At 53.0% G+C, this 26,355-nt stretch overlaps 1 protein-coding gene across 4 annotated transcripts in view; it reads right to left on the bottom strand.

Moving 5' to 3' along the window:
• The window catches only part of SLC22A23 (solute carrier family 22 member 23), a 129,838-nt gene that overhangs the window by 77,394 nt on the left and 26,089 nt on the right, over positions 1-26,355 (bottom strand). For 2 of the 4 annotated variants that reach the window (XM_061147716.1, XM_061147717.1), the window contains exons 2-3: positions 16,533-16,636; positions 11,415-11,569 (exon numbers count right to left, since the gene is read on the bottom strand). The exons of the other annotated variants lie outside the window; for them this stretch is intronic. In XM_061147716.1, coding sequence (XP_061003699.1) covers positions 11,415-11,569; positions 16,533-16,636 — 259 coding nt within the window. The remainder of the gene's footprint in view (positions 1-11,414; positions 11,570-16,532; positions 16,637-26,355) is intronic. 4 annotated transcript variants of the gene reach the window in all.

Genomic DNA, 26,355 nt, shown 5'->3' with positions numbered 1-26,355 from the left:
CTATTTGCACTGGATGCTCAGAGGCCAGAGGAGTTTAGTGCACTCTGGGTCCTGTGGGTGATAAGGGACCAGCTTGAGCCTAGTGCATCCTGGGTAATGTGAGTGATCAGGGGAGCCTAGAGCATCCTGGGTAAAGTGGTTAGGGACCGGCCAGAGCCTAGAGCACCCTGGGTAATGAGAGTGGTTAGGAGCCAGTTGGAGCCTAGAGCATCCTGGGTAATGAGAGTGGTTAGGACCCAGCTGGAGCCTGGAGCATCTTGGGTAATGAGAGTGGTTAGGACCCAGCTGGAGCCTAGAGCATCCTGGGTAATGAGAGTGGTTAGGACCCAGCTGGAGCCTAGAGCATCCTGGGTAATGAGAGTGGTTAGGACCCAGCTGGAGCCTAGAGCATCCTGGGTAATGAGAGTGGTTAGGACCCAGCTGGAGCCTAGAGCATCCTGGGTAATGAGAGTGGCTGGGGGCTGGGTAGAGACCAGAATCATGAGGCGGGAAGCCTGGGAAGGAAGCTAGGACAATGCACAGAGATTCTGTCCTCCGTGACCATGGGACAGGCCAGGCTCCTGTAGGTTTCGAAGAAGAAAGGTAGAGTTTTAGATGCACATTTCAGGGGGGCTGGTCAGGCTGGGGCAGTGGAGAGCTCAGGCCAAGCTGAAAGCTGCAGGCCATTGCGGCGTCTGGGAGAGGAAGGAGAGCCTGTGTGAAGGCCTTGGCCACGGGGAAGGAGAGGCTTTGAGGAGGCGGGACGAGTCCCAGGTGACTGAGAGCGGATGGGGAGGGGGCAGGACCGGGCGACCAGCTGGGGCACCTGGACTGATTCTCCTCCACACGGTGGAGCGAGGGAGGCAGCCCAGGATTTTGATTCCAAACCCTATAGATTTTGAAGCCAGTGGCCTCGCCCTCCTCCAGCAGGGTTGCTGGGGGCGATGACAGGCAGCTTCCCGTTCAGACATGATGAGCGGATGATGCCTTAGGGGCACCCAAGAGGGCTGACTTAGCAGGCAGTCGTCTGTCCAGAAGTTCGGAGGCAGTCACAGGCTCCGAAGAGCTGAGTGTGCTGAGAACCCGACTGACAGGAGAAGTAAGTGGGTGGAGGGAGGCAGGAAGCGGTAACCTGAGAGACCAGTGGGAAGTCAGGACAGCCTGATAACCAGGGCATGAAGAAAGGGCCAGTGAGAGTGGCCAGTAACGCAGGCCGAGGATTGAGAAATGCAGACCATGGATGGAGCAATGGTTGCCCAGTAGGTAAGAGGTAACTGGGGCAAAAGCAACTTCCATACAGTGACCAATGTGATCTAAATTGTTTCAAGCATTGCTTTTAATTCCTGTGTTCCCCAGAAAAATACCACCTTGTCTTCATGTCAAGTATTTTAGGAAGAAAATAACTTTTCGAAAAAATTTTGGTAAAATGTATATAATATAAAATTTACCATTGCCACTATTTTTAAGTGAGGAAGTTAGGGGCTTAAGGGCATCTGCATTGTTGTGCAAGAAAATAACAGTGGTAAATCTTCCTTATCACTGGACAGGAAAAACTGAGTTAGAAGGCAAGACAATAATGAGATTTTTTCCTTGAAGTCGCCTAAAACAGCGCATTGTCTTGGCTCGATAGCTGGGAACTCAGAACTGCAGCAGAGTTGGAGGGGCAGCTGTGTCCTTCGAGGGGTGTGACGTTGCTCACGCTGAAGGCAGGGTGTGTGTGTGAGTGTGCACACGCCTGTGCGTGTCTGTGAGTGTGTGTGCACATGCCTGTGCGTGTCTGTGTGTGAATGTGTGTGAGTGTGCACATGCCTGTGCGTGTCTGTGTGTGTGCACACATCTGTGCGTGTCTGTGTGAGTGTGTGTGCGCACACACGTCTGTGCGTGTCTGTGAGTGTGTGTGCACATGCCTGTGCGTGTCTGTGCGTGTCTGTGCACACGCCTGTGCGCGTCTGTGTGTGTGTGCACACGCCTGTGTCTGTGTGAGTGTACATGTGCACACGCCTGTGCATGTCTGTGTGAGTGTGCACACGCCTGTGCATGTCTCTGTGTGTGTGCACACCCCTGTGTGTGTCTGTGTGTGAGTGTGCACACACCTGTGCGTGTCTGTGTGTGTGTGCACACATCTGTGCGTGTCTGTGTGAGTGTGTGTGTGCGCACGCCTGTGCGGGTCTGTCTGTGTGAGTGCACATGCCTGTGCGTGTCTGTGCGTGTGTGTGCACACACCTGTGCATGTCTCTGTGTGTGTGTGCACACCCCTGTGTGTGTCTGTGTGAGTGTGCACATGCCTGTGCGTGTCTGTGTGTGAGTGCACACACCTATGTGTGAGTGTGTGTGTGCACACGCCTGTGTGTGTCTGTGTGTGAGTGTGTGTGCACACGCCTGTGCGTGTCTGTGTCTGTGTGAGTGCACATGCCTGTGCGTGTCTGTGTGAGTGAGTGTGCACACCCCTGTGCATGTCTGAGTGTGTGTGTGCACACGCCTGTGCGTGTCTGTGTGTGTGTGTACACGCCTGTGTGTGAGTGTGTGTGCACACGCCTGTGTGTGTCTGTGTGTGAGTGCGTGTGCACACGCCCGTGTGTGTCTGTGTGTGTGTGCACACGCCTGTGCGTGTCTGTGTGAGTGAGTGTGCACACATTTACCATTGCCACTATTTTTAAGTGAGGAAGTTAGGGGCTTAAGGGCATCTGCATTGTTGTGCAAGAAAATAACAGTGGTAAATCTTCCTTATCACTGGACAGGAAAAACTGAGTTAGAAGGCAAGACAATAATGAGACACGCCTGTGCGTGTCTGTGTGTGTGTGTACACGCCTGTGTGTGAGTGTGTGTGCACACGCCTGTGTGTGTCTGTGTCTGAGTGTGTGTGCGCACACCCCTGTGTGTGAGTGTGTGTGCACACGCCTGTGCGTGTCTCTGTGTGTGTGCACACGCCTGTGCGTGTCTGTGTGAGTGAGTGTGCACACGCCTGTGCATGTCTGTGTGTGTGTGCACACGCCTGTGTGTGTGTGTGTGTGTGCACACGCCTGTGCGTGTCTGTGTGTGAGTGTGTGTGTGGCATGGTGCTGAGCAGTGTTTTGAGGTTAAGGAGTAGAAAGGAGAGACTGAGGAGGATGTGATGATAGCTTTCCCCCCCCATTTATTTGTATTAGTTGGAGGCTGATTACAACACTGTAGTGGTTTCTGTCACACAGATGACGGCTTTTTAAACCGCGCAGCTGACGTGCAGTGCTGGTGTCGTCTCAGGCGTACAGCAAAGTGATTCGGTTATTTTTTTTTTCAGTATTTTTTCCACTCTAGGTTGTTACGAGATACTGACTCTAGTTCTCTGTGCTATATGGCAGGAGCGTGTTGTTTATTTTATATACAGCAGTATGTTGATCCCAATCTCCTAGTCCATCCCTCCCCCTTTCTTTTCTCCCTCTTGTACACACAGTTTGCTTCCTATGTCTGAGAGTCTGTTTCTGTTTCGTAAATAAACTCCCCTGTATTATTTTTTAGATTCCACACGCGTAAGTGACATCATGATATCTGTCTGGTCTGACTGACTTCACTATGAGCAGGTCCATCCACGTTGCCGCAAAGGGCACTGCTTCATTCTTTTTAAGGCCGAGTAATGTTCCGTTGTACACACACACCACGTCTTCTGAAGCCAGTCATCTGTTGATGGGCAGAAAGGCATGTTGCCTTTGCATGCTTGGCCCCTAACAGCACACAGCAAGTACTCAAGTTCATCATGGCCCCCTGGTACCCAGGAAGCCCTCAGACACTTGCTGAGTGAGGAAGAAAGCCATCCTGCTTTCACAGGCTGCCCCAAGCGAAACCGAGACTCTCTGAAGCCCAGCTGCTCTGGCGTGACGCAGTCACACCGGCGCTAACAGCAAGCGTTATGGCTCCTCATCTCGGGAGTCACATTCCTCTCTGGTCTCACCACCAAAGTTGTGTTTTGTTTCATTTTGTTTTGGCCAATAGAAGTCTCGGCAAACCACTCATGACTTCACCTCCCACCAGATCCATTTGGATGTCTTTGAAGAAGCCTGGTCTTCACCTGCTCCCAAGGTGACGTTCATTTCCTCTCTCTTCTGTTTCAAGAATGAAAAACAGTCAGCCTGGTGCCTCTCTTACTTCTCCTCAGCCCCTCTCCCAGTCAGCCCGGCTTCCAGCCCTGTGTCTCTTCCTCTCTTTCCAGATGAGAGAAGAAACTCCGGTAGCATCCTACGGGGTTCCCAGAACAGGCCTGTGGGTCCACCTGGCAAGCGTGCGGCAAGACAGGAGGGTGCAGAGAACAAGGTGGGCTTTCCCAGGAGGGTCGGGGTGCGGGGACAGGGCTGTGGTGGGAGGGCAGGGCCTGGCCCCCGGGGGCCGGGAAGCCGGGACGGTTAATCCGGACGCTCGCTCACCTCCTCCCACGTCGTCACCTTGGACTCCAGTCCCCACACGCGGCAGCCTCTGGACGGCAATGACCCCAGCTGCCCACCTGGGCAGGATGGGGATGCCGCTCAGAGCCCAGCATCCCTGGTTCCTGGTGACCCCCTCAACACGGAGGAGGCTCCTGGTTGAGCTTAGAGTTCCAAAGGGAGAAGGCGGCGGGCAGCGGGGGTTTCCACCTGGTTTTGCTGTTTTCTTATTTGGACCGCGGTATTCAGTGTCCACACCTGGAGTCCGTTCATTTTTGTTTTCCACTCATTTTCTCCACCGATGTGACTCCATAGTTCCGTGGTTCCACAGGACACATCGAACACCTGTGCCCTGACTTCAGAGAGATGGAGACAGAGGCACGGAGATAAGGTGGTTTGTGGCAGATGCAGTGGGTCCACCACGGAGCTCTCACTACACCTGGGTCTCCAGATTTCCAGATCGTCCTGCTTCCCTCTTGGTGCGTGAACACCTTATTTCAAATGAAGCTCTCGGCCACCACTACCATCCCACTGCTAAAATCACTATGTGTCTGGAAACGCCTAGTCCTTAAGGACAGACATGGTGTTAATATTAATATTATCCTCCATTGCTAAAAAAAAAAAAAAGTGGGGGCAGGGCTTCCCTGGAGGCTCTGAGGTATAGAATCCGCCTGCAACGCAGGAGACAAGGCTTCCATCCCTGGGCTAGGAAGATCCCGTGGAGAAGGGAATGGCAACACAATCCAGTATTCTTCTCTGGGAAATCTCACGGACAGAGGTGCCTGCTGGGCTACAGCCCCTGGGGTCACAGGGAGTCAGACATGACTGAACGACTAAGCACGCATGCATGCTGGAAAAGGCATCCAGAGACTGTGATTTTAGAATGCTAGATAGCTAAATATTTCTATTCTTTTCTGCCAGTTTTGAGACAGACTATCTTCTCACCAAGTTCGAAACACCCAAAGAAACAGGCACTCTGAAGCACCCCCCCACACACAGACACGCTGCCCTAACCTCCTGCAGAAGACACAGTCTGGACCTCACTGAGCCCACTAGGCGCAGACCCCCTCCTCTGCCCTCGTCTTTCCACCTTTGATGTGGACACACACAGTGCACCTTCGTGTGCTCCACAGACACACAGACGTTTGCACTTTCTTCGGAGTGAAGTCTCCATGTAAATCTGCACCGCGGCTAACAGCTAAGAAGGGGGAGAGAGGGGTCACCATTTTCATTTGAAGCACCGGCACCACTCTGAGAAAAATTGGTCTTCGGGGGTGCTTTCCGGCTCCCCACGGGATGGCTCACCCCTCCAGCCTCAGGCCAGCCCCTCGGGGGAGGGGCCCGGGCGCCCCTGCCCTCTCCTGTACCCCAAGGGGGCACCGGCGCTGGGGCTCCGGGGGGGTGAGGGGGCAGCGCTGCCACAGAGGCCTGGCCACCTTCCTCTTCTATATGTGCTCTTCACTTGTCACGGTCTGTCTGCCGGGTTAGCAGAGCGTCTCCAGAGAAGCGAAGGCCAGATGAGAACCTAAGTCCATTCTGATTTCCCAACCGTATCATTTGGAACCTGCATCAGACAAAAACTCTTCTGAAATTAAAAAAAAAAAAAATGCTTGCTAAAGGCTTTGGGTAAACTCTGACTCACTGCCTTGGCTGACAAAGCCTGTTGGCAGGTCTGGTCCCACCAGAAGTGCAGGGCTGGGGCTCCCAGGGCAGCTGCTGAGAAGGCAGGGAGGCTGCAGACGGGGGTGTGGGGTGAAGACAGGTGATGGGTCATGGTGCCCAGAGCACGTTCTTGAGAAACTGTCCCTTCACCCAAATGCAATGCACATATTAGCGCCCTAGCCAGCTGAAGTCACTACACCTGACCCCACAGCCCAACAGCCCGCCACCTGGAACTATGGTTCAGTGGATTCTTTTCTTATTATAAGCACGGCGGCTCTGACGCTCAACAATCCTGGCAACTGAAATACACCCCAAGGAGTATTCAGAAAAACATTAAATTACAGAAATACACAGAGGACTTCCCTGGTGGATGAGAATCTGCCTGCCAATCTCTGCCAGTCCAAACAGTGGACACCAGTTCTACCCCTGGTTTGGGAAGATTCCACGCAGCACAGAGCAACTAAAGCCCGTGAGCCACACTACTGAGTCCGTGCATCTGGAGCCCGTGCTCCGCGCTAAGAGAAGCCACCGAAAGGGGCGGTGTGTGCTGCAACCGAGAGCAAGCCTCCCCCCAACTAGAGACAGGCTTCGAAAAAGCAATGAAGATCCGGCGCAGTCAAAAATAAACAAAAGAAAGAAACTGTATTAAAAAAAAAAACCAGATAAGGAACCCTGGAGCACCGAAGTCCCAGATTTGAACAAAAAAAGAAAGACACACAATAGCAAGAAGGAACATCACCCAGCACACTAGAAACGACTCAGCCGGAGGCCAAGCCCATCATCTCGTGAGCGACATCACCCCGCCCAGAGCAGAATCAAGGCTCTCCCAAAATTATTTACCAGTTAAGACTCGGCTTCACACTTTGCAAAGTAATCAGTAACTCAGTCGCCTGTGAAGTTTCTGGTCACCCTTTGATTATGCGTAAAATTTGCCCAATTATTTAAGCTGTCTGGGTTTGAGGAGGGTTATTATAATGAGAACGCCAAGCCTTTGAGAGAAATTTTCAAGGAAACGGCTCGCTGCTGTTAGGCCTAAAAACAAAAACAAGGAGTGTTCATTCACTCACCGTCACTAAGGTGTGGTCTCTGCCATCAAGAAGCAGGCTTCATCACTTCCACTTGGGGAGGGGGAGGTTGCCCCAATGGGGAGAGAGAGACAGAGATCCAATGAGGACCGATTCAGAGAAGGTAAGAAAACCATTCCTCTCCCACAGGACTCAGCACACGGACAGCAAGTCAGCTCCAAGAGCTGTTTTCTCTCTGCGCTTCTTTTCAACAAGGACACATCCCAGCAAAAGCGGCATCACCTTGTCTGTGAGGTGAACCATCCCTGGGGAAAGAATTCACGCGACAGGTCGTGGCTGCCCTTGTTGAGAAGCACATGGGCAAGACTTTCATCTCTGGCAAGTCTTTATTTTCACGAACAGATAAGGAAACAGGATGCTCGCCTCTTTCCCTGGTCTGTGCTTCCCTGCCCCTGGCCTGACTAGGTCAAGATTTTCTCTTTTCTCTTCTTTGTCAGAGCTAAGAGATACAAGGAGGCCACCAGGGTGGCCAGGTGGGTTAAATTACTTGAGTGTCTTGCGCAGCCTCAGAGGCGGCCGGACCCCGCCTGCAGCCACCAATCGCAGTTCAGCATCGCTCCGTCTCTGGCTCCTGCCAACAGGCTTCCAGGTACAGGCTCCTGAGGAAGATGCCAACGGTCTCTGGTTTATGTCCTAATTACGCAACCTTGTCTCCCTTTGGTGAATTTAAGGAAACTACAGTTTAAAGGAAGGAGTGTTTAACTGGAATGTACCATAGAAAAATTCCAAAGCCGAAAAGCCTTAAGCAACTCCGCACATAAAAGCACAGTTTCCCACATCAGCAGCACGTCTCAGACACAGAGTCCACCTTCACAGTGAGCTCCGCAAGCCACGCGACCTGCCAAAACCAAGACTCTCCCCACTTGCAAGGCCAGGCACCTGCAAGACGGAAAAGAGAAGCACATCCTGTCTCTTCTGAGAAAGTTCAGACCTTTCCCGCAGATGCACAAAGTGAGATAAAAGCCTGCCAGTGGGGGGGACAGAGCGTCAGGGCCGTCTAACATTTATCCCCCAAATAATCAGCGCCTCCGGAGTGAGAGCTTCGGTCGAGAAATATTTTAACCCTGTGACCAGGGTTAGCAAGAAATTCCTTTAAGTGAAACAAATCGCCAAGCATTCACTCAGCCCAGGTATGACTGGTGTACGAAGCAAGCACACTGGTTAGGAAGTTCAGCGCAGCCCCGTGGACCGAGGGCTGGGATCCTCAGTTCCCACCCCAGCCTCCGTTTCCTCCAAGATCGCCGGGGGAGGGGCTGCCCCCGCCCAGCACACGGCACGCCCGCCCCGATGCTGTCCATTTAGAACTTTCCTTTTTTTGAGCCTCTCTTCCCAAGCCTGGTTCTCCTCCCGTCTCTCAGTCAACCCCCTGATTCACGCTGTTTGAATACTATCTCAGTGAACTCCAGACAATTACTCTTCTGCTTTATGTTAATTTTGCTATATCACATATCACATCAACCTAGTGGGCCACTAGTGGACACTTGGAAACTCTCACCACAGTGGTATCTGCCGTGACGTCTGATTTGTAATCCCAATCTAAGAAAATGTAACTCTTTACTTATGCCCTGTGTTATTTCAGAGAAAACTTAAGACTGCTCACAGAAATCCATACAGTCATATAACACTGAACTTATGGCAATATAAAAATGGGACAAAGGAAAAATGAAAGCAGAAAATTTCAAATAAAACTAGGAATGGGGCCAGCATTTAAAGCTCAGCTTGCGGAGCCCACACACATGCTAGATGAGATTCGAGGTTTTCCAAGCTCCCCAGCAGTCAGTGGAAAGAGGAGCACTTTTGGGTGGCAAAAATACGCCGGCCCGCTGGTCAAAGCAGCCGCCATCTGCTTCTGTGAATAAGGTCTTCCTGGAGCACAGCCGCGCCTAACCATTTACATCTCATTTACTGCTTGGTGCTGGAGAAGACTCTTGAGTCCCTTGGACTGCAAGGAGAGGAAACCGTTTGTCAATGCTAAAGGAAATCAACCCTCAATATTCATTGGAAGGACTGATGCTGAAGCTCCAATACTTTGGCCACCTGATGTGAAGAGCCGACTCATTGGAAAAGTCCCCGATGCTGGGAAAGACTGAGGACAGGAGGATGACAGGCAGTGACAGAGGACGAGATGACTGGATGGCATCACCAACTCAGTGGACATGAGTCTGAGCAAGCTCCGGGAGACGGTGAAGGACAGAGCAGCCTGGTGTGCTGCAGTCCATGGGGTTGCAAAAAGTCAGACGTGACTTAATGACTGAGCAACAACGATAGGATATCATGGCAGAGCTGAATGCCTGTGACGGAATGAAACATTTACCACCTGGCTCTGTAGAGAAGAAAGTCTGCAGACAGCTGGGTTACTTGGTTCTGCACCCGTGACGTAACAGCAAAGCTTTCCTGGGATAACCACACTTCCGGTATGGTTCTGAAGTACACGAGAACTTTCCACTGTCAAGAACTCACGTGTAATCTCTTGAAAAACATCCTTAGCTTCATTTTTCACAGTCACAGGTTTATAGGGCCAATGGTGATTCTAAGTGAGGCTGACAGGGTGCCGTGGGGGGTAGTTTTCCTCCAGGTCTGGTGAAGGCAGGGGAGTCTGCAGAGATGGCCAGAGCTGGTCCTCCCACTGCTGATCAGAGGCCAGCAGGGCTGCTGGGTCGGGCTCCTCTCCTGCTGAGCCCCAGGGGTTCCCCTGAGCCTCCCTCCGGTCTCTGGCAGCAGTGGGCATGCAAGGTAAAGCTGATACATCAGCTTTGCTTTAAGGCTCTTTTCTGCGAACGTCCTCTGCGCTGAGTTTGACAGGCACCGGGGTGTTGAGATGGAGGCTGCTTCTCTGCTCAGTTCCCGAAGCCCACTGTCCCATTCTGCCAGCCTGCAGGGCTGCCCCTAGAACAGGGCCCTCCAGGGGGCACAGCACGGCGCCCTTGCATGAGAGCTGGAGCCCCGTGGGGATGGGGCCCCGGAGAGCAGACCCCACACGCTGGTACACACCCGGGGCCTGCGGGCTCGAGACGAGTGCTGGGGTCTCCTCCAGAAAGGGGGGCCGCTCCTCTGTGCAGACCATGGGGGCAGGGAGGGAGGAGGGCCCAGGCAGCTCCTACGGAAGCGCTCAGGCTCAAACCCCGAGACCTCTGTTCAGAGAGATAAGCCCTCCACATGGTCGTCACACCAACCCGCTGACCCAGGACAGGCACAGTCCCAAGGACCCCCCAGAGCGAGGCTGCCAGAAAAGATGCAAATAACCTGAAAACGGCGATGTCTAAGAAACCACAACTCAAGTCAACGTCAGAAGAAGATAACAGAACAGCCTACTGTGGATTCCGGAGAACACATCTGTAGTCCTGTTCTTCTCCGTGACTGTAAACCCATGCTGTAATGGACCATAGTTCTATCCTCTACAACAGGGAACAAAATCCAGTTTATTTAACAGTGTCGTTTAAAGGGATCATACGCTAAACAAAGGTAGCTGCACCTTAAGATAATCAGAGCTATCCTTATCGACCCCTCTAGAAATTGCTACTTAATCTCTGATCCTACACATGTTGTCCAAGGGAAAGAAAAGGAAAATACATTACGAATAACCTTATATTATTCCTTATGGTTCTTTCCACACCATGGTTAAAAAATATAAAACTGGAAAATAAATAAACATCCACACCTAAAACCTTCCTTCTCCCTGTGGGTGTGTGGCCATGCACTAGAAAACACCAAAGAAGCAAGACGGCCATCCTAACAGGGGGGTCCACACAGACGCCCACACGGCGGATCAACAGAGGACAGTCTTCACACTGAAAAGATCGCCACTTAAATCTCCCAGCACCAGGGCTCGGGGTTCAAGTCCAGACCACTCAGGCCACACGGGAATGTGGGACATTTGGACTCTGCATAGCCTTAGTGAAAAACACAAAGAAAGAAAACTCTTAAGAAATCCATCAGAACACGGAGCCCACCCCAAACATGAGCCACTTGCTTTGTTCCCTGTTTCCCAAGCGTGGGGACACCTGGGTTTGGAGGAGCACGCGAGTCAACACGGAGGACCCCGGCCCCCGCGGCAGGCCGAGCCCCACTTCTCCAGGTGGCGATGCAACCCCCCACGGGCTCCGACGCATCCTGAGCCCGAGCCGGAGTTCAGGCTGAAGGGCGGGTGAGACGCACAGCCCGGGAGCAGGGTCCTCGCCGCGGAAGATGCCATCGTCTGCGCTCCAGAGTCTCAGCACGCGGACGCCTGCCCGCACCTCACACGTGGCGGCCACACGCTCCCTTACCTCCTCAAGGCCCCCCGAAGGCCCCTACTTACGCAGCGCGTACAGGGTGAGGGTCACTCCCGCCAGGCAAAACCCCTCGAAGAACCTGAGTGTGCTGAACATGGTCACGTTCACGGACAGCGCCACGGTCAGTCCGAAGATGAGGATGAAGATGATGGAGAAGAGCAGCACAGGCCGCCGGCCGAACCTGCACGCAGAGAGGGGCACGGTTAGTCACCGCCGGGCGGGCCGGGGCCGGGCCTCCCTGGGGGCCAGCAGCTGCTGGGTGGGGACCCCACGGAGTCTGCATCCCTCCTGGACCCTCGTGGGGAGGCCCAGGGGGAGTGGGCCCTCAGGGGACACACACCCACACCTCGCCCTGTAGATAAGGGAACACAGGTCAACAGCCGCTGCACGACAGACGTGAGATGGGAACCAATTCCTGTTGGCCAGTCTACTCCTGAGTTTATGGGGGTAATTCAACAGAACCAATAGTAACTCCCCAAACCTCAACCTTGGCATGCCCAGCATAAAATGGCTTGGAGGCTGTGACCTTTGAAACTGGCTCCAGAGTCAACACAGACATAGGGTGTGTGGCTTCCAGCTGTTTCTCTGAGTTGTTAACAAGCCCAGCCTCGACCTCACCCGAGGCCTGGTGAGCCAGGGGGCGAGCCGGCGGCCGGCTGGCTTCAGCTCCACGATGAGGAGTGACCAGCAGGGAGCACAGACTGAGCGGGGGTAGCCTGAGCTGTAAGGATGCACGTGGACCTGGAAGGGAGGTCCCCAGGGGCCCGTCCTCTCCATTAGGGAAAGGCCAGCGCACCCTGGGCGAGTGGTCACCGGGCCGGCCCGAGCGAGCTCGGGGAGCACCAGCAGGCAGTGAGCTTCCAGGCATGGTGGGGGGTGGGGGGACGGCCCTCGGGCCTGGGGCGGCCCTCCCTCGCCACCCCTCCCGGACCAACCTCCCCACACACGAGGATGAGCGTGGCACAGCCAGCGCGGACTAGGAGAGCTCTGAGAGAGGCTGGACTCTATCTGCCAAGGGAACAAATGCCAGGCCTGGAACCTCTGATGCCTGGACATCCTCCTGGAAGGGAGACACCCAGCAGGGCGAACAGAAACGGGAGGTTTGGGGTTGCCTGAGGTCGGGGCGAGACCAGCAGAGATTGGGAGTGGGCAGAAGAGGGGAACGTTCTAAAGGCAGCGTGTGCCATTGGCCGTATGTCTAGCTCTGCAGATACACCAAAACTCACTGACCTGTGCGCTTAACATGCGTGAGCTCCATGGTGTGTAAACCATCTCTCAATAAATCTGTTTTTTAAGAAAAGCAATATGTGGTAGCGTCTGGCCTTGCCTGTGCAAGAGACAGATGTTATTTCTACATACTCTGGGGGCGGGAACTCCAGGACACCATCTCATTCAGGATCCCTTAGGCCTCTGAGCATCCCCGTCTGTCACTCTGGGTTAGAGAAATGGGGCCAAAGCTGTGAGCTCAATGCAACCTAAGTTGATTTTCCTGTCGAGATTTTGGCCATTACTTCCCTTCACTTGCACTGGGGTCACGTAGCCCTTACCAGGAACGACTATAGGAAGTTCTGTCCAAATCCAACTCATCTACAGAAATGAACTTAAACACAGCTCAGCTGACTTATTAAAATGAAGGAAACCAAAGTCAAACTTATCCCTCTTTATTTCCCTCTGCTTCCCCATCTGTCCTGCATCGCAGAGTGTCGAGATCACTAATAGGACGACAGACCGGGCACCAGGCAGCCGCGGGTCTTCCTACGTCTGGCCTCCCCGACGCCCACTGGACACAGTCTGGTCTGTCCTGACACTTTAGGGAAGATCCTGGATTTCTGTTTAACTTGTAGAAACAATTCTAAATCTTTCCTCCCAAGTGGCTGCTAAAAATCATTAAGTGAAAATTCATATTAGGAATGCGGGGCAAACATGGTGTTCAAAGTCAGAGCCCTGGCCCCGACCCAGGCTCCCTGGGGACGGAGGTCCCAAGCAAGACACACTGGGTCCCACGAGCCTCAGGCTCTCTTCGGGAATGGCCAGCGGGTGTAGATGCGTGCACAAGTTTAGAAGCCCCTGGGGTTCAAGTGGGCCCTAGCTCTCCCCAGAGCAGAGGTCTTCCACCACATGACCGGTAAACTCACACTCCCAAATCTGCGATGCAGAGGCGTCGTCGGTCAGCCAGGACCTGTGATGGGCAGAATATCGGCCTTGAAGGCATCCCCGTCCTAACCCCCAGAGGCTGTGCCGCCTCTCACGGCACAAGGGGCTCTGCAGATGGGGTCAAAGTGAAGGGCTCTTGGCTGCATGGAACCAGGGAGACGGTCTCACGAGAAGGACCTGGCCAGCCACGGTGGGCTCAACTAGAAGTGGGGCCGGAGCCAAGGAACGGGTGGGCCTCTGCTGCTGTTTAGTTGTCAAGTCGTGTCCGACTCTGCGACCCCGTGGACTGCAGCCCGCCAGGCTCCTCTCTCCATGGGATTCTCCAGGCAAGAATCCTGGAGTGGGTTGCCATGCCCTCCTCCAGGGGATCTGCCTGACCCAGGGGTCGAACCTGCGCCTCTTGCATCTCCTGCATTGGCAGGCGGATTCTTCACCACTGAGCCACCTGGGAAGTGTGGGAGAGTCTCTAGAAGCTGGGAAAAACTCCTTCCCTGCCACTGACCAAGCTCAGCCCAGAGCCAGAGGGAAGGGGTCTGCGGTGCAGCCTATACACCGCCTCCCAGGACCGGCAGGATGAGAAACGCGCAGAGTCCAGCAAAAGACCCAGCAAGAGAGGCAGCGAGGTCATCTGGCCACAGCCACTGACCGAGCTTGTCCCCATCCTCCACCTAAACTAACACGTTGCCTGACAGGACATGCTGTCCAGCCCAGACTGAACGTGTGTGCAAAACAGTCACCTTTAAAAACAAAAACAAAAACAAAAAAAACAAAAACAAAAAACCATGCAGCTGAAGCTTCACTAGACACTGACTGGGGTCTTGGCATAACCTATGACCTGGTCAGCTTCCCGACACGGCCGTGAAACGGTACCAGCAGCTGTGAAACCCGGACTTCCCTCTGTATGTGTTTATCTCCTTTGAAGCAAGGCTCCAGCAGGGAGTAAAATGCTAACAGTAAATCAGTCAAGGGCGGAAAATACCAAACCTTCAAACTGGAACTGAGGCCCGCTCAGAATGTTCAGAAAGCCGCAGCACAAGCTGCCTGCCCTCACCTTCTGGGCACCCCTGGCCCACTGCCCCCACCCCCATGACCTTGGAGAAGGGGCTTCAGCTCAGCCCCTGGCTGCTTGCCAAGGAAGACCCCAAACTCTCCAGTCTTGGTCCCCGGGGCCAGTGTGTGATCAGGGAGGCTGAACACCACTGATGGGCAAGGCTTAAGAAACCACAAAACCACCTGTAAACAGCTTAAAACCACTGCAGATCTCTTGGTGAAGTCTGCATTTACTTTCCCTATTAAATCACTGAATCAGGACGCTAAGACCTTAGTCAAGTCCGTGATTTTAGGGAGAAGTGAGGTGGTTATATTACTCTTATCTTCCCAACCTATCTCAGTGTAGGTTCCTGGGAAACAAAATTCCTTGTGGTTAAAACATTGGGATTGGAGTGTCTTTTAGGTCAGTATAGCTCACTCTGAAAACCTTTAAAAGTTCAAGTATTTGGTTTGAAAAAAAAAAACCAAACTGAAATCCTCATCCTTTTCCAATCCCGGTCCCTCCCCTCTCCCCCAAAAACCCACCACCAAACCCCACATGAGGATGTCTGTGGGTTTCTACAGGTCACTCCCAGCATCTGTCTTCCTGCCCCGGGCGGATGCCCTTAAGAAGCACTTACAGATGATGATTCAGCAAATTCTGAACACATAGACAATCGCACTTCATGTTAATGCAGGGAACACCCAGTTAGATGTCAGCTTTCGGGAAGAACTTTCCAGAACTTGAAAGTGGTCTCCCTGGGCTCCCCACCGCGGGCACTTCCCACGGTGCCGGCCAGCGGACTCAGCCGACCAGGACAGAGGGCACACCTCAGCCTCGAGGAGCCTGCTCCGCCTCACTGCCGGCTTATTAAGTCTGGGATTCAAGAGGCCCTGATTCGTAAATAAAGCCCCTTAAAGAGAAAGAACGTCAAGCGGGGAGGGGTCCCCGCACCTCTCCTCTTCGGCAGCCCTGTTTCCCGCGAGCCCCAGCAGCACTGGGCCACGGCCATGCTATTCGGGCGAGTCCCCACTGCCGACACAAGACCCATGACTCAGTCCATGCCTGTGGAGTCCAGCTCTGGGGCCGCGAGGAGCTTAGTTTCAAACGCCGGCTCTCCAGCCCAAGGGCATCCGGGGATTTTACTTAAACGCATGTGCCTCTGGTTTTCCCCAGGAGATAGGGGTGATGCTAGTTTTCCACTGGGAAACAGGGGAGCTGTGCGGAGGGGCTATTTTAATCCACGGAGACACTCAGCACAGAGCCCGGCCACACAGGCGTCGGTGAGGGCGGGCTGCTAACGCCGTCACTCCTGCCACAGCGACCCGCGTCTCCATCCCACCCTCTCGCTCCCCCCGGAACCCTCACCTGGCCCCTCACCCGCCCAAGGAAAGCACATTTATTTTTGTCTCCCGTCCGCACCCCTCTGCCTACCCTGCCCAGCCGCCACCCACAGGCCGTCCACTTTTCAAAGCCCAGCTCCCCGTGGACCTGCAGAAGCATCTCCTGGCCAAGCCAACTTACAGGGACGGTCCCTCTCTGAGATCTGCCTGCATCTGTCCAGTTCTCGAGTGTGAGGAGTCTGTCTGTCCTCTCCCTGTCTTTTGAGACCCCTGGTCTGTCTATGCCTACCCAGGGCCCAGCCCTTAAAGCCTCGAAGCCACGTTCCCAGGCTCTTTCTAACCTCGCTCTCTCAGGAGATGGGCGGCTGGCTCCAGGCTGGTTTAGCTAGATTCTAGCAGCCAGGGAATTGCAATGAATTTAAATCCTTACTTCAAAAGGGTCTGCTCTGGGCACTGGCCAGCTCTCTCTGTCTGAACTCTGCAGGGGGCGGCTGCCCCCGTCAGCTCTGGCCCAGTGCCAGGGCTGGCGGGGGGAGCCTCGGTCGCCGCGAGCTCAGGCCGACCACGCCCCGGGAGGCTCCGGGGGGTTGTGGTGTGGCAGGCATGCAGGTACTTACCAGTCAGCAATGCATCCAGTTATCAGGTAGCCAAAGATTAATCCAACCAGTAAGGAGAACTTAGCGACATGGACCTTCCAGGCATTATCACACACAAGATCCCACTAGAGAGGGGCAAATAGAAAACAGGTCAGAGAGAAAGGCACACAGAGGCCAGCGTCATCAATCACAGAGCACGCATCTCTGTGGGTGGGGGCCGTGACGCCCTTCACAGGCTGCGTCACACGCACCACTGGGGGTTTCTCCAGGGCCTGGAGAATCCAACAACGGGAACTATCACCTGGCCACAGAAGGCGGTGTGATGCTTTCGTCTGGGGCAGAGGACAGAAGTCTGCAGGGTCTGGTGCCCTCGTGACATCTGGGGGGGGGTCCTCCCTCCATCCCCGCGGGGAGGCAGGGCCAGGTGTCCCCAGGCACCGACGGCCAGCACACGCCCCGCGGGGGGAAGCCCCTGCCGGCTTCTGCACAGCGGGTCACAACAGCGCGAGCTCTGCGTCTCCAGCCCGGAAACCCCCCAAACTTCACAAGTCATCCTAACAGTTAAGACAGTTAGCGGTCAATGCTGAAATAGCCACTTGAAGCAGTCTTACATTTTCCTTGTCAATGCCACACGTTTCCCCATATTCCAGGCTAAAGCCACCTGCTCTACTTGGAGAGAAAGCCAATCAGTTGGTGCACACAACTTTTAGACTAGTTTTACATATAAGCTTTATTATTTAAAAAAAATAGAAAACAGCCCTCCAATCTTTCCCTCCTGTATTGGCAGAAGTGGGAGAAAAACGCACGTCCACTCTCTCCGAGTGACGTGTGTCCACGTGGAGCACAGGTGGGGACCGGCCCTCAGTCCAAGGGCAGCTGATGTCTGGGTCCGAGGGGGGCAAACAACCGGGGTCTCCGCATCAACGGGCTTCGGGGAGAGCCGCGCCTCTGCACCGGCCTCTGCGGAGGAGGCACCAGCCGCCTGTGACGCCGTCCCCTGGACACACCCAGGGCCGGGCACCGCTGGCCGCACAAGTCGATCATTAATGACTCAGATTCAAGGGTTCTCTACTGGGTTGCTGTCCTCCCATGTCTGCTCAGGGACCCCCAGCAGCACCGTCACCTGGGAAGGCATCAGAAATGCGCATTCTCGGGCCCAGGCCAGACCCCATGGGAGGTTTTGGAGGAAGCGTGGCGAGGCGGTTTAACAAGCCATCCAGGTGACCGAGAGGCCATTCGAATTCGGTGAATGAGCTTCCCAGGCTGGGGCTCAAACAACAGCCCCCCAGAGTGCAGGGGGTGGTCAGAGTCTCCAGGGAACACACCGGGTGGGGCTGGAGGGGCAGCTAAGGGGGCTTCTGGAGGCCAGCCTGGAAAACCAAACTCACGTGACCTGGTTTCTAGGAGCAAACGTATTTGTAACAACAAACACCTTCCACGGCGCACCCTGCATGTCTAACCTGGGACACGCAGCCTGAAGCGCTGCTGAGTCACTGCATCAGGAGCAGGGCAGCGGCGACTCTTTGCCCCCCTGGTTTCGACTGGAGGCTGTTGGTCTTCTCTCCTCTCTGCCCTCCTGTGAGTCACAGCCCGGGACGGTCTGTACCCCCCGCCCCGCTGTCTGCCTTCTGAGGCTGCTCCTGCTGTTTTCCCTTCTCTCCTCGTGGCCCACAAGGTAACCAATCCACGGGGTACGAGCTGCATCTCCCTGCCCAGGAGAGGCTGACGGCCCCTGTGATCGTCGCAGCCCAGCGCCGTGGCAGCTGCCCGAACCTCCGCCGGGTGGGCACACGCTTGGCAGGGGAAAGGCACGCCCTGTCCCAGGTGCTGCTGGGGGAGGGCGAGGGTGGGGCACCAGGTGCCCGCTCTGCCCTCGGTCTCCACCCTGACGCCCCGCTGGGAGCTGATCTGAGGTCAAGTGATGCCCGCAGCACACCCTGCTTGCAGGGGCTGGCCAGGAGGCAACAGAGGACAGAAGCATTCGGGAAGGGGGGGGCTGCCACCACTGCTGTGTGTTCAAGCCTCTGAGCCACAACCCGACCCGGCCCTGGGCAGCCACCACCCAATCCGGCTGCTGCCTACAGAGATGTCCAGGGCAACCTCTGCCAATTAGCAAGGCAGGAGCAGAAAACTGACCCGGGGAGGACACAGGCCCTCTTCTGCGGCCAGGAGGGAGAGGCGGCTGGTCAGCACGGCCTGCTGACGCCACGGCCTGCAGCCCGGGGGTGGGATCCAGGGCAAGGCAGCCACCTGGCGCCCTAACCCCCTCTTCCAGGTGCCAGGGCAGACAGCATCTCTGAGTCAACAAGAAAACCACCCCAGACCCCCGCAAGCTCCTCAAGATAAAGATCCCCCGCCTGGGGTCTGCTGGATACCCCCAAAGCCTGGAGGCCCCCCCTGGAGGCACATTCCCTAAACCAGGAGGGTGGGGCCGGGATCTCCTGTCTGACCTCCACATCTGATGAGAATAAAGTATGCTCAGATGGGCTACAATCTCGGGAAGGATTTCAGGAGTCTAAGGAAGCCTTGAGATCACTCAGTTTCCAAAACTTGCCCCATTCCCAATAAGACATGGCTGGGCTCCCCTGGTGCCTCAGCGATAAAGACTTCCCCTGCCGATGCGGTGGACACGGGTTCGATCCCTGGTCTGGGAAGACCCCACGTGCCACTAAGCCCGAGAGCCGTAATGACTGAGCTGGGGCTCTAGAGTCCAGGAACCACAAGTGCTGAGCCATCAGCCCCAACTACCGAAGCCCCACGGGTCCTGGAGCCCGCGGTGTGCAACGACAGAGCATTGCTCACCCGGCTAGAGAGGGTCCGCATGCAGCAGTGCAGACCCAACACGGCCAAAGACAAACACAGACAAAATTATGAGAAAAAATAGGGTACAGCAATCAGTCATTTCACCAAGCCAGGACGCAGGGGCATGGGTTTCGTCCCTTGAGGTCGCCCGCCGTCACCTCCCTCTTCTCACGCCCCCACGCCAATCACCAATCAATCACCAACGCCCGAGGGCGCTCCCTGCCCCCAGCTCCACCCCGCCCGCTCTGCAGACAGCCTGTTTCTCGGGAACCCGCAGGGGTTCACGCGCCACCCTTCCGCGGCGGGCCCTGCGGGGAGGGCTGGAAAACGCCGCTCCCGGACTGCCCTCCCGCGAAGCTTTCCCACGAGGCTGGGGCTCCGCCGGCCATCGGCCCCTCAAAATAACCTTCCGCGGCAACCTGAAGCTGACTTCCGGGGTGACTGAATTAGGAAGAGACTGAAGTGGGGGCATGTGGGAGCCCGCCCTCAGCTGCCCGGGAATTCTGAGTGCTGGTCCCACGGCCCGTCTCCCTGGGGTCCCCACCCCTGAACTCACACGGGGTCCCCACGCATTGACCCCTCAGTCCCACTCGCTGCCTCAACAAGGGCGGGAACAGCCCTCCAGCTCAGCCCTGCGTCACCCCGGCAGCGAGCCTACCAAGGCCGTGGAAGTGGAGACGTCACGGCCCCGTTTTCCAGCCTGAGGCTTGCTCTCTTTGCTGTGGTTCCAGGACCAGGGATGGTCCTCAGTTAGGGAACTGACCCCAGAATGTGATCTCAATCTTAGCTGCCCATGTTTCTTTCTTTTTTTTTTTTTTTAAGGCAGCAGTTACAAAACATCTGGTAGACTGTTTAACCTACCTATACATTTCAAGGATAAGCTGAAAGAAAGAAAACTGATATTACTTTCTAAGGAATAAATATAATTGTTTGACTTGCCAGAGGAGAGAAATATTCATTGAGGAAACTAATGAAATTTCTAAAGAAGATGGAAAATAAATGGGATGGGAGGAAAAGAATCTTATTTTCAGCAATAATGAAAACTCTGATAAAGTGAAATGCAAACAAGAGCATAAAAAAAGACGGATGGAAACAGATTACTTATCCAATTTTGAGGTAAAGAGGGGCTCCCTACGGATAAAAACTAAAAGAGGGAAAATTACCCAAGGAAAAGATGATGGATTTTATAAGTGGATGTTACTCCTGAGTTATTATTCATTTTACTTATTTAAAATCTCCTCATATAAAAAATAACATAAGCAATATTATAAAGACTTAAATTTTAGGATATATTGGAAGGGGATAGGAGTCTGCCAGCCCCTAGAAAGGCCACTTTGGCACAGGGGCGATCTTCATCTGGAGGCAAAGGAGGATCAGCAGATGCAGAAAGCAGCCTCCTCAGAGCCCCTCCACCTGCCGAAAAGCAGAAACTCCGGAGGAGCGGAGAGGGCCATAAACCCCCTCTCCGGGCAAGCCCCGAGGCCGTGAAATCAAAGTCGGCGCCGAGATGTGTCTGCAAACAACCTCACTGACAGATTAGGAGTCTGGGACTGACATGTGGACACATTACTGTGTATAAAACAGTAAAGCAACAAGGGCCTGCTATACACCACAGGGGACTTTACTCGATATTCTGGAATAACCTCAACAGGAAAAGAATTTGAAAGAGAACAGGTATACGTGTAAAGGTAACTGAATCACTTTGCGGGACACTAACACAACACTGTAAGTCAAGTACGCTCCAGTATAAAATAAAAACTTCAAAAAACCTCACGGAAACAACCCTCACCTTCCATTAGTTCCCACCCCCCCCCATATATTTACTTCCCAAGTCTGCTGCCCCTAAAAGCCCCAACTCTTCTCCCCCTTTTCAGCAGACATGTTGTCCTTTGTCAAGATGCTCCGTGAGCCCAAGCCCTGCCCATTCTTCTGAGCGCTCATCCTTCTGAGCATTCCGTGTGCCGGGCTGCACTTGGCAGTGAACCCTGGTTCCCTCTTGTTCGGCCGCCTTCCCTCAGTCTAGCTGCCAGCGCCCCAGCCACAGAACCTAGGAGCCTGAAAGGAAGAGATTTCCTCCTACAATAGCCAAAGGGTCACTATCCTCTGGAGAACGGAATGGCAATCCACTCCAACACGCTTGCCTGGAGAATTCCAAGGACAGGGGAGCCTGGCGGGCTAAAGTCCATGGGGGTCACAAAGAGTCGGACATGATTGAGCAACGAACACTTACTATCTGTAGTCAGTATTTCCATAACAATATCGACCAATGCTCTAAGTTTCTGGTCAAGCATCCAGAAAATTCACAAAACATGAAACAAATGGTTAAAGGACACCTGGGAAATACTTCATTCCTCTAATGAAAATCAAAGCTCAATACTTTATTAACTAAAAAAAATTGTGTGTGTGTGTGTGTGTGTGTGTGTGCTATGTCAATTCAGTCATGTCCAACTCTTTGGGACCCCATGGACTGTAGCCCGCCAGGCTCCTCTGTCCATGGGATTTCCCAGGCAAGAATACTGTAGTGGGTTGCCATTTCCTTCTCCAGGGGATCTTCCCTACCCAGAGATCGAACCCACATATCCTGCATTGGCAGGCAGACTCTTTACCACTGAACTACCAAGGAAGTCCAATTAAAATCAAAGCTCAATACTTTATTAATATTTTTTTTTAAGATTTTTTTTTTATGTTTCCCAAAGATGCAGGAGAAACATAGGATCGAGCATGTGCTGGGCATGTAAACAAAGCCCTGAGTTTCTGGAAGGCTGTCTGGGAGCACTTATCTCGTGACTTGAAATCGTGACCACTCTTCCATCCTAGCAATTGCTTTTCTTGGAACTTTTCCCCAAGGAGACCTTGAGGGCAGCCCTCGGATGTCCCGGTACAATGAGCCTCAGTGTCGGTCGCTTGTGAGAAATGAGACCCTGCCTGATGTCCAGCAAGACTGTAGAGCATGAGAACGTTTGCGTCTGAAAGCAGATGCTCCAGAAAGATGCTCCCAATACAACACTAGGAGAAAGCCTCGGCATAAAGGCCACGAATACAGGCGTGTTGGGCGAAAGTGTGTCAGTCACTCGGTCACGTCTGACTCCTTGCAACCCCATGGACTGTAGCCTTATTTTCAATTTTATACTTTTCTTGACTTCTCCAAAGTTTCTACAATTAATCGATAAGCCTTATAATGGGACAACAAATATAGGTAATGTTAGCTCCCACCCATGGAGGTGGAAGTGATGATGGTGATGAGGGTGAGACAAAATCATTAAAAATAAAAAACAACCAAAAACTTTTCACCTTTTCAGGAATATGCGTTTTAACACAATCTAAACACTCAGGCTGGTTAGGAAAGTGACTGGAAACAAACTGAGGAACTTGGAAGATTACTGTGATGTTAATGTTGTTGTTGTTTAGTCGCTCAGCGTGTCCGACTCTTTGTGACCCCATGGACTGTAGCCCACCAGGCTCCTGTCTCCATGGGATTCTCCAGGCAAGAACACTGGAGTGGGTTGCCATTTCCTTCTCCAGGGGAGCTTCCTGACCCAGGGATCGAACCCGCGTCTCCTGCACTGGTAGGCGGATTCTTTCCCACTGAGCCACCAGTGAAGTGATATTAATTAACATTCACTGACTAAAGCCAAAAACATTTTTTAGGGAACTAAATGAAAAATTTCCCCTAAGTTTCATCTTTGGAGCTGGAGATCCCCAGTAGAAACCACAAGGGCTTTTAACACACACATGTGCTCTAGAGCTGAGGAGTCAGTGGAGATGAAAGGAAGAGTTTCTGCTCAGACTACAAAGGGGATAACACTGCTGAAAATTTCAAAAGCTTAAATAAAACAGCATTCCTGACTGAGTTGTAGGGATTTAGAGAAATGCAAGGTCAACATTCTTCTGCAACCTTTTTTTCCCATGAAGCGGCATTTCACTGGTCCCTCGTGAACTGCCGTTTCATACTCTGAGGATTTGCCCTGCTTCTCAGCTGGAGACTACAGAAGTGACAAACACACACTCACTCACACTCACACATACACAGACTCACACACACACTCACACACTCACTCACACTCTCTACCCTGGAAGGCTGGTCATTTAAACTGGATCCATGAATCACTTTAGCTAAGATCAACTGTTCAACGGGTCTGTGTTTTTCAGTGCTTCTTTCTTTCTTTCTTTTTTAACCTAGCTGTATTTGGATTTTTCCCTAAAAGATTCTATTAAAATTCAAGAAATACTGCATGTTTTGAAAACCCCAAACTATTCTCTGCTTCTTGCCTCTAAGCTCATTCTGCAATTTTAGGAGATTGGCTACTGTTGACAGTAGCCAACAGAGCTGCCAATTAGGGCTGGCACTCTCAGAAGCTTCCTTGAATGACATAACGAACAACCTTGCCAGCGACTCTGGGAGGTTTTTCATTTTTTTCTCTTTAGTTTTGCTTCTCTGTTTTTCATTCATTGCTGTTCCCCCTCACTTGGTGCCCCAAACTCAAACACAGTACACTGAGGGAAACATCTGAACCAAAAATCTACTGCGAGCCTGCTGGCACTGCACGGAAGAGACCAGCAAGCCTGAATTCCGTGTGTGTGTGTGTGTGTGTGTGTGTGTGTGTGTGTGTGTGTGTGTGTCTGTGTGTGTGTGTGTGTTGGGGGGCACTATTCCAAAACCTCAGCATCAACGCTGGTAAACGTCTTCAGCCTCACGTGGTCTGCTATGGACCGATGCAGTCATTTAGATTCATCCTAACACTTGCTCAGTGATCTGTCCCTATTCTTTCTTTCTCCCACCGTTGACTCCAAAGCCTGCTGCCCTTTGGCTTCAAATGTTGCCATCAGGGGCTTTCCTGCTTCTGACTGAATTTGACCATTTTTTAAAGGTCTGGAAAAATAAAACCTCTTATTCATAGCACAGAGAACTATATTCAATATCTTGTAATAAACTATAATGGAAAATAATTTTAAAAAATATATAATGATATAATATATATATATAATGTATATATGTATTTATTCTCCTTGGACAGCAAGGAGATCAAACCAGTCCATCCTAAGAGAAATCAACCCTGAATACTCATTGGAAGGACTGATGCTGCAACTGAAGCTCCAATACTTTGGGCGCCTGATGTGAAGAACTGACTCACTGGGAAAGACTGAAGGCGGGAGGAGAAGAGGGCGGCAGGGGATGAGATGGTTGGATGGCATCACGGACTTGATGGACATGAGTTTGAGTAAGCTCTGGGAGTTGGTGATGGACAGGGAGGCCTGGTGTGCTGCAGTCCCTGGGGTCACAAAGAGTCGGACACGACTGAGCGGCTGAACAACAAGGACAAATATGATGTGTGACTGATCACTCTGCTATACACCTGAGACTAGCACAACACTGTAAATCAACTACACTTCAATTTCTTAAAAAAAAAATTAACTTAAAAAGGAAACAGAAAATCATCTACCTAAACAGGCCCTGAGGAGTGGATGTAGGAGCATCCCTGGGCAGTAACACTCAATTTTCTTTTACTTTTTCTGAAAGGAAGCAAGGGAGTATACAGTCAAAGCAGAGGTTATGCTAGCGAATGTTCTGATTAATCTGCCATCACGCCCTGGACGGCACTGGGGGACGCTGAATCTACAATCCTCAGGCAGCTGAGATGGCAGATGAGCAATGACCTTCCATCAGCCAGAACCTCAGAGAGTCTCTCCAAACGCTGCAGTGCGTATTTTACTACCTCCAAGAAACGAAATTGACAGTACCCACTACATATTCAAAATGGCTACTGCAAAACCAGAAAACGAGGGAGGGAAAAAAGCCACCACGGAGAGTACTAAACCCGAGGAACTACTCGTGGCCTAAATGAAATCAACACACCGGCTTCTAACACATGACTGATATTAGTGACTGAAAGACTCTCAGATATTAAAAAGCTGTCTTATGTGTTACTAAAAGAGATCTTAGTACAATACAGTGCAGGAGCAAAAGTGAAAGTGAAAGAAAGCGAAAGTTGCCTAGTCGTGTCCGAGTCTTTGTGACCCCTTGGACAGTCCATGGAATTCTCCAGGCCAGACCACTGGAGTGGGGAGCCTTTCCCTCCTCCAGGGGATCCTCCCAACCCAGGGATCGAACCACAGGTCTCCTGCACTGCAGGCCAATTCTTTACCAGCTGAGCCACCAGGGAAGTCCCAGCAGGAGCAAAACTGGACTCTATCGTTTAAAACAGCCTCCCTAATTCTGGAAAGGAGCCAAGTTTTGGGACCGCTGGACGGCAGGGTCAGAGGAGCCTTGGAATGAGAAGGATGTGACGACCCGGTGACCAACCCCGGAAGAACTCAGAGGCAGAAGGAAGAGTCCGTTTCACTTGTGAAGCTGCATGCCCGGCGGGCTGTGCCCTGACCCCTCTCCACCCGTGAGGGGCCACCAGGCTGAGCCACCCTCACCTCTGTGCCCACGGCTGCCCCTGCCCCTGCCTGGCCAGGGCCCAGCCTCGCCCCGGCTCCACCTGCTCCCCACACCCGTCCTCTCACCTCCACGTACACCCGATCTTTCCTCAGTGCCTACTCAAAGCATAAAACTCGTTTCAGCCACAGTTCTTTAACAGGGACCATCACCCGTGGGTTGTAGAAGGCAGTCTTTCTGTACTGGTGGCATTTTTCCTTTGAAAGGGCACATATGACCTTTGTAAGCACACGGTTGATTACAAGGGGTGAAAAATTAGAAAGATGCAATACATACACTTCTGTGTATTTAATAAAGACAACTGAGCCACTCTCCTCTTCCCCGCGCCCCAGTCGGTACTCCTATGGAGACCTGCACTCAGGGTGAACGGCCAGACCGCTCATCAGAACGTGTCACGCTTGCCTGCGGTTTACAGATCTTTCCTTCTCCAGCTCAGGGGCTGGCAGCCCACAGCCCACGGCCCCGGCACGGCCCTGCCTCCTGTTCTGCGCATAGTCTGATGGGCGTCCAGCTGCACGCCTTGGTCCGTGTCTGATTCTGCTCGTGCACAAGTGTGTGTGGAGAGCAGTGTGGTGGCAACGCAGACCACACGGCCTGCCGAGC

This window comes from Dama dama, chromosome 7 (assembly GCF_033118175.1).
Source record: "Dama dama isolate Ldn47 chromosome 7, ASM3311817v1, whole genome shotgun sequence".
NCBI classification, from domain to species: Eukaryota; Metazoa; Chordata; class Mammalia; order Artiodactyla; family Cervidae; genus Dama; species Dama dama.
This window is presented reverse-complemented; position numbering and strand designations above follow the sequence as displayed.